The 13135-nt window shown below is 43.2% G+C and overlaps 1 protein-coding gene across 3 annotated transcripts in view; it reads left to right on the top strand.

Moving 5' to 3' along the window:
- Positions 1-13135, top strand: part of FGFR2 (fibroblast growth factor receptor 2) — an 80867-nt gene that overhangs the window by 22341 nt on the left and 45391 nt on the right. For all 3 annotated transcript variants that reach the window (XM_084526259.1, XM_084526258.1, XM_084526257.1), the window contains 2 exons: positions 4925-5094; positions 11625-11748. In XM_084526259.1, coding sequence (XP_084382385.1) covers positions 4925-5094; positions 11625-11748 — 294 coding nt within the window. The remainder of the gene's footprint in view (positions 1-4924; positions 5095-11624; positions 11749-13135) is intronic.

The raw sequence follows: 13135 nt of genomic DNA, 5'->3' as shown, positions 1-13135 counted from the left end.
ACTGCCTCTGTTTGCCGGGGATGGGCTGTGTGCTTTAGCAGGACTCAGGCACACTTTCCCTGCTCAGAATGAAAGATGCCTCAGAAACGTGTGTGTTCAAACATCTTGGGGGGCGGTGAGCGTGCAAAAAACCCTTGTATTGTAGAACTAAGGAAGCAAATCCTGCTGAGTGCCCTTCAGTAAGGTGTCCACAGGTTTTGGCTCTTCTTTCAGGCTGCAGATGTACGCAGGGCACAGCACCACCGGCCTTTTGGGGTCTGAGCTCTCAGCGGTGAGAGCGGGAGCCAGAGGAAGGGTTGTGGCACCACAGCCCTGCAAACAGTCGGTTTTCCATGAAAGCTTGCATCGCTGTGACTGGGATTAATACGACTTTACTGAAAGATGGTTGTGATTTGGCAAGATCAGAGGCGCATGATAGTTTGGGGTGGGACTTGGTTTGGTGCCTTTGCAAGCTGCTGAAGCTTGTGAGCCTGATATCCTGTAAGCCTTCCCACCAGTATTCCTGGCCATTCCCCTTCTAGGTTTTATGCCGTGTCCAGAAGGTCTGATCTAATTTGGGAAGCTGAACTTCAGGACAGGTTGCAGAGTGAAGGTGGAGCTGAGGAGTGGTCTAAGTCCATCCTGAGAGTGCTGTGGGGTGGCAGTGGTGTGAAATGGTCAAAGATCCCTTACTAACTTCCTGGGCAGAGCCTGGGGAGCTCAGAGTCCCACCAGTCCCTGGTTGCTACTCTTCGAGAGGAAAGCTCTTGGAGGGTTTCCCGAATCACGAATCACGGTTTGAGCATCGCAGATCTAAAACCGTTTAACTGATAATTTACATGCAAATTACAGCTGTGATCATTAAGGATAAGCGGTGGAAATTGGCCTGGTTATGTCTTCAGTGATGGAAACAAAAGGCCATAGTCTTCAAAGGTTGTTGCTTTTTGATGAAACAATTCTGATAAAGTCCAGCTGTCTTGGCATGTTAATTATGATGTGATGAGGCAGGAAATGGCTGTAGTGCCTTCCACAGGAAACTCAACCTTGGCATTCTCATTCCTGCATATTTAAAACCAAAGCAAACCTTTTAGAGCTGTGTTATTTACGAGTGGAAGTATTCTTTTAAGCTTTTTTTTTTTTATTTGCTTTGCCTCCGTTACAAACATGTTTTGTTTTCCAAGGCCAAGGTTTTCAAAGGCAGGCAGAGGGACCAAGGAGGAAATCTAGGCTGCTTTTCAAGGCTGCCCCAAAAATAAAAGTGCTCCCGAAGGATGGAGGCTGGAGGTGGCTCAGCAGCAGCCTGCTCCAGGGAGGCGAGAGCATTCGCACGTACACGTGCCCGTTCGGCCTGTGTGTGTTTTTAAGTAAAAGGCGTTCACAGAAGACTTCACTCTGCGTTTGGTGTCCTCCTAGCTTGACAGAGATTTCAGCTGTCTGAAAAAACACCGTGCTAGATGTGTTCCAGACTGCATCCTGAATAGCTTTTTATTACTTCCAGCTTTTGTTGGAGTGATTAGTGCTCGTGGCAAAGGTGCAGGGTTGGTTCCCCTGCAAAACAGGCCTCTCTCTCCCCAAAACGGCTTTGCTGGCAACTCAGTTTTTACCTTCGTTGCCCTAAAGATGTGCTTTAGCTTGGTGCTGGGGGTTCACCTCTATGGATGTTGACCTATTAAAAGCCTGGCTGTCAGTTCCTGCTGGTGGCAGTGAAGAAAGCTGTGTTTGTACTTGTTGCCTCATCGTCATCATGACCTGACTTTAAGGATGCTGCTGTCCTGGCTCTCTGTGCTCACTGCTGGCAAGGCAACAGCTGTCATGATGGCTGCGCTCAGGCTGAGCTGCTCAGACCGACAGGAATTTTCTAGAGAGCAGCCCTGAAGATGCTGCTATTCCGCCTTGAACTCTGCTCAGGCGACTGGAAGCTTGGCGGATTTTTTTTTCTCCTTATCACCCTTTAAACAATTTCTTCTGGGCCAAGCAACGGTAAATTGGCACTGAGAACAAAAAGTATCTAAATGTAATCCACATGCTGTGCTTTTCATGCCTTGAAGAATTTCAGAAAGGATAAAACAAGGTTCAAATTCATCAGATCCTGCAGAGTGGAAACCCACTCAAGGGAGCAGCAAAAATTGGATGCTGCCTAGAAGTGGTTTTTAATTAAAGGTCAAATAAAAGTGTACCGAAAACCTTGGGGTGGCTTGGGGTGGTCATTTCAGGTGCACTGACGTGCTCAAGGTGCTTCTCAGGCAGGCTGGGGTTTGGCTACTCCTGTATTTCTTCGTATTAGATATGTGCAGAAAAAAAAAATAATAATCAGGGAATCCTGAAGTGAAGTGGTCCCCTGGGCTGCCTAATTTCAATTTCACAAGCAGGAGATTTGCCTGATTAGATGTAATGCATTTGCAGCGGAGCGCGGTGCGGGTCAGCAGGATATTTTCTTCCCTAATGAGAGCTCGAAAAGCCATCAGGAATTCCCACCCCTTCCCCTGCTGCTCGCTGCTGCTGTGCCGGGCTTGGCCCCGATGTTAGTGGGAACTCCTACCAGGGGTGCTGCCGCCCTTCACCCATCCCATAGGCAAAGGGGGGATGGAGATGGTCTGTGTGGGGTCAGCAGCGGTTGGTGTGTGCTGGTAAACTACGTTTATTCTTCGTTTTAGCAAATCTGGTTGGTTTTGCCCTCAAGAGAAATAAAAGCAGAAAAGGTGCTTTTAGGCACTGAGAAGTTAATCTGTGAGGAGAAATGCCACGTGTCACGAAAGGGGTGTGAGTGTTAGGGCTTGCAGATATCGCTGCCTTTCTCTTTTCCCTTAACCACCCTGGTGAGCTGCCAGTACGCGTTACTGCTACCCAGTGAAAAATGGCAGGGTATCCTGACGCGCTTGCAGGCCGTGGTTTCGGCATGTGATGTCTGCATGTTTTTCCTCAGAGTTCCCCTGTAATTCAGGAACATTACAGGGCCTGCTGATGTGAGCCTTGTGCAAGCTTTCCAAGCACGGTCCTTCCTCCCAGCCCTGAGTTTCCCTCCTGTTTCTCTGTGTCCGTTTCTCTTCATCCCCGCCTGCACCTTCCCAGCCTTTTCTCTGCTCCCTCCTCTTCCATGGAGCAAAGTGTTTCTCTGTGCGTTCCTCGTCACTGAAAGCTGATTCACAAATTCACTGCAAGCTGGTACTTTTATACTATTTGTATAAAACCTGGCTGCGTGGAGTGGCCTGGCTGTGGGAGCTGCTTGTTGGTGGCCAGATCCTGACCAACTCGCATGCCCTGGCCCTGGGCTGTGCTCTACTGGGAGCTTCCTGCTGAGCTGGGCCCGTGTCTTTCTTGTACTGGGCTCTCTGAGACTCCAGTATAACCAGTTTGGGGTGGTTGATGACCTGAGCTGCCTCGGTTGGCTTTATGGACACCATGGGTAGGCCCTGTGATATGTTTTTAGCCATCCAGAGAAAATACCCTTGTAATGTATCAGTAGGAACCTGTAATTGCCTTCACCTGGTACAGACCTAATGCAATTTGGTCTTCGTGTGTAGTTGGTAATTTCTTTGGTTGGCTTTGTTTAAAGGCTTCTGTTGTTTTAATGCGATCCTGGTTTTAGCAAATAGCATTAACGGTGAATTTCCTTGCATCTCTAATTCACTTTAGTCCATGTAACAATTTCTTAGCGCGGTAGTTAAATTTCCAATAGTTACCTGATTTTCTGTTTTGATTACATGCACAAATTTGCTTTGCTTTTCTACTTCATTAATTTTAACACTAATTGCTACTTCGGGCAAAAAAAAAAAAATCACTTATAGTTCTTAGCATCATTTTAAGGCTTGCTTTTGGAATGTTTTCTTTATACAGAGAGAGATGTTGTTAAAGGATTTATTCCTGTATTTTCTATCCAGCTGTATTTTTATTTAGGGAGGAGGGTGGCAGGATTTCTGAGTTTGCGCTGATTGTAAGAACGGCAATAAATATTTGAGGAGCGGAAGAGTTTATTTATAGTGGAGTGTAAGGCTGCTAATGAAGGAAATGAAACAGGGCTGAGAGAAATGGAGTTATTTTTCTGGACCCCTCTAGTCCTAAAAATTCCACGCTAATCTGATTTGCTTCAGGAAAATGCCATTGTAGAAGGAATTAATGTTTCCTAGTATTAAACGGATCTTGAATATTTAACTTTTTTCAGCTGTTATGGGGATACAACCAAAGCAATGCCAGGAAGGTACCGTGCAATGTAGCCAAAGTGGTGCGTGGCTCCAGAGCATGGGGTGATTTTGGGATATTTTGAGTGAAAATTTATTGGGTAAAAGGAGATGGGCAGATGTGTATTTTGTTGCGCTGCATTGACAAAAACAACAAAATCAGTTGCTGATTCCATGCTTTCTGGTTTGGTTTCCTCCTCTTTGGTTAAGATTTCAGAAGTATATTCCCTTTGGAAATATATTTTAATGGCTTCTCACCAGCACGGTTAGGTTCGGTGTGTTGGTCTCTATGCTTTAGCAGGCTCCTAGGCAGGTTGGTGTGCCGATCCCCCTTCAAACGCGTGGGGAGAGGATTAGGGCTGAAGCTTCGTTTTGGTCTTCTGCCTTTGTCTCTCTTCAAAACTGGGGTCGGAGAATTCAAAGTTAGCTGAGTTCTCTCAGTAACTCAACTTGAGGTTTCAAGCCTCACTGATCATTGGGGTCTGCTGAAAACTGCCTTACTCGACATCCACAAAACAAAGGATATCTGTGGTTAGTTATTGGAATTTTGTCATAAATTATCCATTCCAGGCTGCAGACTGAGCCGTTTGCAAAATTCTGGTCGACACTTGCAGCATGTGATTTCCATTCCTGTTCCTAAATATTCCATTCCTAAACCACACTGTCCCCACTAAAACAAGTGCGGACAGCTCTTCCCATCTGCGGAAGGGGCTGGAAAGGGAGCTCGGGTGCTGAGCACTGACATTTCTGGATGCTTCTCTTTCCGACAGGGGCACCCTATTGGACTCATACGGACAAAATGGAGAAAAGGTTACACGCAGTGCCAGCGGCCAACACTGTCAAGTTTCGTTGCCCAGCCATGGGAAACCCAACACCAACCATGAGATGGCTGAAAAATGGGAAAGAATTTAAACAAGAACATCGTATTGGCGGCTATAAGGTAAGATCTCATTATGTTATTTTGCAATTGCTGTTCTTGACCAGGGCTTGAATAAGAAATCAAAAAAAGTTGCTGAAGTCAACAGAAAATCTTTTTTAATGGGCTTGGATCAAATTTAGAAGCAAAAAAAAAAGTAATTGTTTTCTTCTGGGGAAGGGTGGGTGGTTTCTCTGGCTGTTGGTGAGCTTTAACTTATTTTTTTTCTTAAATTCAATACCAGTTCAGCTAAGGATTATTTATAAAGACTTATTTGGAAAACTAAAGACTGACACTGCAAAACACAGTACAAAGTGAAGGCTTTACTCCATTTGTTTTCAGCTGCATTGTTAAAACCATGACTATCTGCAGTGGTGATTATAGGCAGTTTAATAACGGAAGGGTCGGAAGTCAAAAGTTATTATTTTCTATAGAGTTTATGGTCTGTGAAACTGAAATGGGAAGCAGAATTTGAGGAAAGTAACAGCAATTACTTACAGGGGTTTGTTTGAATTTTAAATAGCTTCAGATTAGACGCTTCATTCGAAGTTGGTGGTTACTGATTAAGAGAGAGGTTCGGGGAGGCCAGCTCTTTCTCTGGCTTAGTGCACGGACCTTTAACCTCCAGGTATCTGCCTAGGGCAGGTCAGAAGTCAGAACTGGGTCATCTTATCCCTGGAATGGCAGTGCATGGCTTTGGATGTCAGATTGCTGTTCATACGTGCCCCTCACCATCCTGCCCCAGATTTCTGAGCTACCCGGATCTCTTCTGGGAGCTTTCCATCCATGGCTCTTCATGCGCCTGGTGCCCTGATGGAGGGAACGTGGATGTTGCTTCGTGTGCTGTTGACTCAGATCCTGCTTGGTACAAAAAAATATGTTTTCCAGTGCAGAGGAGGACAAGCCATAGCCTCCTTTCCTCTCTAACTAGATTTACTGTAGAAAGTGTCAATTTTTCCAACATTTGTGTTAGCAGAGAACGAAGCCCAGAAAATCTCCCCGTGTGAACACTAATTATCTAAGTAGACTTTTCCATCTGTTTGCTTACACCATAAATTGCTGTTGCTTATGAGTGTACACCTGGCAGCACCTTCTGCCTTTCATAATGCTATGGAGTGTTAACGAATTGGCTACAATTCAGTGGTTTTCACCTTTCTCACAGTGCTTATTTTAAAAAAATAAAAAAAAAGACCAATTAAAAAAACCCTTAATCCTGTCTTGGAAAATAATAGTAACTGTTTCAGTACTGACTGAGACATTGTTTGCACTCTTTACGTCTCATGAAGGGGAAATGCAGATATTACTCTTCAAAACCGTGAAGGAAAATCAGTGTCTTGCAAGACAGGATGGAGATACCTGATCTCTCTCTGGTTTGGGAGACTGATCTGTGGTGGGGTAAACCTACTGCCACTATTAGTCTGTGTCAGGCACCTGGGTAAGCTCATTCAGACTTTGCTACAGACACACACAAAGTGGCACAAATTAAATTTTGGTTTTGTATATGAAATGTGTACAATTTCCTAGCTATGTATGTGCTCTGGGAAGAAACAACAGATGCCAATTTTTAAAGCCAGCTGGATAAGTGAAGTATATACCTATAATTCTAAATCATAAAACTTCTAACATCTATTTAGAGGAAAAAAAAGAGGGAGAACAGCTGTGGATTTTAGGCTTTTTTGTTGCTTGTAAATGCATCACATTTAAAATGATCGGGAAGCATTTACTTATTGTCATTCTGCTTACCAAACCCAAGTATGTTCCAGATTCAGTTGGTGTCTTGAATACCTGTGTTTTTAAGGTGGATTTTTTTTTTTTTTTTTCCAATGGATGTCTGTTAAAGAATGAGGTCTCCAGAGCTTCTAGAGGCTGTGTCCTCTATTTAATGGAGGGGCTGTGTGTGGTCTCTTTGGGCTTAGCCAAAATTATTGTGGAATGGGGAGAATTATATTTTCTTGTTAACCGCCTACCAACAAACTTGCAGTGAAGGAATCCTCAGAAAGGAGTGAGTCTTCCCTTCTTGGCCCATGTTCAGCCAGCTGTAATGGCAACCCACGATAATTCCTGTACACCAGCTTGTCCTGAGTCATGCTGCCATTACCAGCTGACCTAACACTGTCCGGTCCTTTCAGAAGAGATGGTCATGACTTTAAGAGCAAAGAAAGGGAAAGAAAATGCAAAGTTTTCCCGTAATCCTCCAGCCACCTCTCTCCTGCTGCTAGGAAATCTCTTCCTTGTATGCTCTTTATCGCAATCAGATAGTGGCCTGTAGCACTTTGTCCCTCTGACTGGGGAATGTCTTGAGTCAATTTACATTCAGGCAGGCTAGCAGAAGGGCGTATGCGCTGGCCAAGATAGCTCCCAGAGTGAAATTCCTCCGCTGTGACTAATTCTGGGTGGTGAAATTCAAAATTGAACCTCTTATGATTTTTCAAGGCATATCTGAAGTTCCCCCAGCGAGGAGAAGAGGAATGGTTATTGAATTTCCAAACCCTTTTTAGACTTTTTTTTATGCCTTCTCAAAAGTGGTGATAATTCTTGCTTGTCTGTTTTAAGGCATTTTAAGATTTGTTAGGGTGAATATTCTACACCATCTATGTGAGACCACAGCAGCCTTCGCTTTTCTGTACACCACCCAGAAAGCAAATGTACTTGTGTCAGTGGCTACTGTTTAAGTATTAACAGGTGGGTGTTTTCACATATGCATTTTGATAAGCTTCATCACTGCAGTGGTCTTTAACACGTTTAAATTCAGCCAGGCAAATACAGAGAAAAGGGAAGAAAGGTGACTCTATAGGAACTGCAGAAACCTGGGGCTTTTGTGTGGATGTTCTGCACGTGTACTCTTTGCCTGAGCTGTACCAGCTTACCTGAACTGTGCTGATTTTTGTGGGGTATCAGATTTTGGTTTCTGATATTGTGTTGATTTTTTTAAAAAATTCATTTAAAATTGATCCATTTGTACCATTATTATTATTACTTTTTTTGCTAAATGATAACTTTTCATCATATATGCGGTTACTAGGGATGTTTTGTGTTCTTAAAATTAAGCAGAACTTTCCACATTTTTTTATATGATACTCCAAAAGCCAAGTATTTCTATGAGATTTTCCTCACCCTTTTACGTTTTGTTTCTAGTTTGGATTTGCTCACTGCCGAGCGCTGTGTAAAGGATACAGTTGTATAGATTTGATACTGATGATTTAGTTTAAAAATTAAATTGTTTGGAGAGGTTGTCTGGAAGGTTTGGTTAAAAAAAGATTTGTGCAGGAAATTGCCCCAAAAAGCATCTCAGTAATATGCTAGCAGTGTCAACGCCTGATCAAGCAAAACCCATACTGAGATTATATTTACTATCCTAACGCTTTTGTGGAGAAAGTGCCCTCTTGGGAAGTGGGGTTAAGTACTGTGAAGCACGGACGCAACATGAAAATGGTATTGCAAATACCATGGTATTTTTTTTTTTTTAAGACAGTGCAAAAACAGTTATTACACTATGGCAACGAAGCATTTGGAGGGTCAAGCTATGATTCACGATACTTGGAATGCAGTTGTTCCCCGAATTTTGCCCTATTTAAAGAAAAGGCCATGACAAATTGGAAGGGTTACTCTGAAGGCTATGTGATGGGCTGTGTGGGTATTCTCAAGGGTTTTGAACAAACTTAATAGCAGGGCTTCAGGAAACAAAGTAGCAGAAATAACTGGATAATAACTGGCTTAGTCAGGTTGAAGAACTGGAGAAGTTTTCTAAAAGTGACAAATCCCTGGCTGTGGGCACTTGTACTTTCCCGGAGTCCATCTGCCTGGTGAGGATGCTCCCACCTTCAGTGATTTGTTTCTGTTCTCATGTGTGTGTTGTCTTTTTTTTTTTTTTTTTTTTTCCTCCCCTTTCTAGTGGATTGGTTCACACAAACTCCCCAATATGTTCTGCCTTCCAGACTAGCTCATGTCATCTTTTTTTAAATGGACCCAGCTGCTATTACCCAGGGAAATCAGCAGGAGGGCTTTAACCTGCCTTCCCTAAGAGAGCACCTTTCAGGTACCTCTAACCTCTGCAACATCAGGCACGGGGCTCTTTTGGGTTGCTTTTCCCAAAAAGACCATCCCTGCTGCAGCTCATCCAGATGCAGAAAGCAGGGTCTGGGTGCTGCTGAAGCACTGCTTTAAAACGAGCTTTTACGTGACCTGGCGTGGTTTTGGTGATGCTTTTCAGTAACGGCACCGAAGAGAGCCCTTGCTGGGGCTAGGTGGTTAGGGCTGCTTATTCTACAAGGCCCCATTAACACAGCCTGCGTGGTCACGGTGTCACCTACGGGGTGGCTGCAGGGACGTGGCAGGATCTTGGACCGAGGGGCTCAGCCTGGGAGCTGTCAGCAGGGGAAGCTGCCATCATCCCCGGCAAAGGCGCCTTCAGCTGGGCTCGGCAGTTGTAACCAGAAAGCAGCAAGCTAGCAGGCTGAATCTAGTTGAATCCAGACTCGTGACATAAATCCAGTTGTGTGACGATGTGTCATAAATGCTTTGGGCCTTCGCAGCAGTTGTTTAGCTCAAAACTATAGAGGCCTAAGCTGTTGTTTTATTATAAAGATATTATCTCTTTCTCGTTGGAGTTGCGAGAAGGGAAATTACACAAATAGTTTTTAATGTTGCCATCCAGTGTATCCACTTGTGGCTGTAAGTTATGTTTTCTTATTGAATGCCACACAATTTCTTGCATTTTCCTGTCAGTTGATGTCTTAAAGTGCAACAAAAACTGTAGCTTTTCTGGATCCGTCTTCAGTTTCTCCTGTTTTGCAATCAAATATGTTAAAAAATGCTCTAATTCTGAATTTTTGCCATTACAAGTTACAAATTTTAGAGGTTCAGGTAACTTTGACCAAGTCTTTGCCAAAAGAGCTCATACAGTAAAATATGCAATATATATAGCTGTTGTATTTCTTATTTGCCAGCGCTTTATGATAGTAGTTATTCCTGACCAAATGCTGTCTTTGAGTGTCGTTTAGTAGAATAAGGAGATAATAAAATAGTATTGATAAACTCTAGCTTTGTAAACTTCTCTCTGAGCTCCTGATGCTGTGGAAAAAAAAAAAACCAAAAAAACACCAATGTATTGGTCTGATGCATACCACCAAAAGGGGGAGCTGGGGAGAGGGACTCTTAAGTTTGGGCTGGAGATTTTGGAGTCCTGTTGTCAAACATTTATTTGACATTTGGTCACCATCCATGCCCTCTACCTACTGCTGGGGGCTCACCCACATTTTCTTTGTTTTTCAAAGCCCCCATGGGCAATCGTTAGCTAGCAGGAGACCCTTAGAGAGGGCTCTTCTCAGCTTTGGGCTGAAGGTATTTTTACTCTAGCAGGTGTGAGGGCTGCTGGCAGCGTGGATGCAGCCCTAGCAGCCTGTTCCTGCTGGAGGAAGACCTATACAATAGGCGAGCACGAAACAGGGTTTCAAACCTGTGGTTGTAATAAACTTTCATGAACATGTAGTTACTGGAAGTGTCACTGTATGGTCAATAAATTTTTCTGGTATACGGCACTGAATTACTACTTTCCATTTGGATGATTAAAATTACTGTACCAGATTGTATTTTATTCCATTTGCTAAAACATGTACTTCGCAGTTTAAAAGCTGTACATTACAGCTACATGATGTTAAGATTTTTGAGCACTTTGTCAAAAATGTAATGCTGAAACAAGGGATTAATGGATAGCCAGCAAGAGGTCATTCTGGGAGCCAATTTATGATGCAGAGAATATATATGTGTACTGGATGACTCTATATCCTTCCAGTATTGGGCCGGATCCTATTTTCTGCGAGGCCGTTGCCAATGCTCCTTTTGAGTTCAAATGGGAAAGGAATCAGCACCTTTAATACATTGTGTCCGAGAAGGATTGTATGAAATAAGCATATATCCTTATATTCTGTTTCAGTGAGGGTTTCCTTCAAGCATTTTTTCAGGAGGCCTTCATTTCTTTCAGCCCTATAGCAGTAAGAGATGTGGCCCCGCTGTTTCTTTAGGAGGGAGCCCAGGCGTTGCCCCTCTTTGTACTTGGTTTCTCCAAAATGTGGGCTGTGTAATTGAGCTATTAGAGCACAAAGCAGACTGGGATGTTAGGGGATCGTATCCATCCCATATTGCTTGTGGGTAGTTAATATTACAGGATGATTGTTTGGAGACAGATGAGAAATATCTGGAGGGTATGAATTCACATTGGAGTGGATTGAGAGGTAAGCCTGGTACGACGACTGCTGCTAATTGGTGCCATCGTCGTAAGCCTGGTAGGACTGGATGTGCACTGAAGTCTGAAGCCCTCAAATTAGGGAGGAGATATGTTTATAATGGGGTACATGAAAACTGCTGTACTTGTGCTGTACCTGATCAGGCATAAATAAAGCATTCAAATATCTGGAAATGTAAAACGAGCAGCAAAGAGACTAATTTTAAACTTGGACTACAAAAGATGGATTTATTTGCAAAAACTGTTGTTTTGGAGGGTGAAATGGGGACACGGTGCTAGGGGAGATCTCAATTTCTGTCTGCAACCCCACCAGGTCCGCAACCAGCACTGGAGTCTCATCATGGAGAGCGTAGTCCCGTCCGACAAAGGAAATTATACGTGCATCGTGGAAAACCAGTACGGCTCCATCAATCACACGTACCACCTTGACGTTGTCGGTAAGTAACCTTCTGTCAAATAGGTGGGGATGTTTTTAATTAATGGCTGCATTTCTTCATGAAAACATTTAGGACTAGGCTGATACATTTTGTGTCAATTTTGAAGATGATTTGACGGTAGTCTGAAGGTAGGAATCCATTGCATACCGATTCCTGTGTAACTTAATGTATTCATTTGTCTCATTTGTGTCTGTATGACCAATCTGCCCGTACCTAGGCAAAGCTGTAAAAAAAAAAGCTGCGTGTGCAAGTAAGCTCTTGTTAATTGCTCATTGCTGGGATACACCTAAAGGCTTACCATGAAGAACAAATAGTAAATACTAATGCAATTTTAATTATTAGTATTACAACTTAATTATTACTGGTACGATTGTATTGGCACCAATTTTAATAACTGCAGTTGTGAAAACTGTCAAGTGATCCTTGAGATGGCTGGTTACTACAGCTGAAATAATCCTCTTAGGAAAGCTAGATGTTGACTTCAGGGAAGCCAAGGCAGATCTGGAGTTGCAGAGAAGGTACTTGGCATTTGCAGCAGATCTGAATGGAGCCTGTTAGGTGGGCTATGGGCCGTTCCCGAAACACAGACAGCAAAAATTGGGAAGACGTGTTTCACCTGAGGACAAATTCTAAAAAGCTGTGTGAGTTCTTAGGAGCCAGCAGTGTTGTGATTTAGCAGCACTACTAAGCACATGCTTAGTAATATTAACTTAATACCAAAATCCTGTTGACTTTAATAAGGCTTACACATTTATTAAAGTGCTTAGCTAAATTAGGGCTTGAAATCTCAGGAGCTAATTCCATTCACCCCTAGTCTTGCTGATTAGCCTGGATGGGTGTGAGTAGTTTTATGGAATCTGCAGGGATTGCTATCCACAGTAATCAGTTTGGCTATTATAACAGGACTAGTAGTAATTTCTATTATAACAGGACTGTAGTAATTTTGGGGACCTGAGCTGCAGTTTCTGAAGTGTGTCTGAATGGACTTTGGTCTCCCCAGGCTTGTGGGATGATCTGATCTTCACTGTCTCTGGGAATAAAACTTTGGTCAATCAGTACTGAAAACAAAAATAAATTTGATTATTGTAAATGATTTTTGTCTGGTGATTGGAAGCCCAACTTGTTTTCTAGAGCAAATCTTATTGTAAGTTTGGGTGCATTTGGACAAAGCAGTGACAAAATTTTCATTTTGCATTCTGTAGATTGTTTCTTTACATGAATGAAAATGCCTCCCTCGAGTTGTTTTAGATGCTCTTTGCTAGTACCTTACTTTGTCCTGGACCACTTAAATCTCCAGAAACCCCCAAATCTAAAGGGGATTTGTGCAGCAGAGCAGGAGGGAGAGAATTTTGTGATGGAGATGCTGTGAGACTGCAGCCCTACCTGT

The sequence above is a fragment of the Aythya ferina genome (genome assembly GCF_964211825.1).
Source record: "Aythya ferina genome assembly, chromosome: 7".
NCBI lineage: Eukaryota > Metazoa > Chordata > Aves > Anseriformes > Anatidae > Aythya > Aythya ferina.
This window is presented reverse-complemented; position numbering and strand designations above follow the sequence as displayed.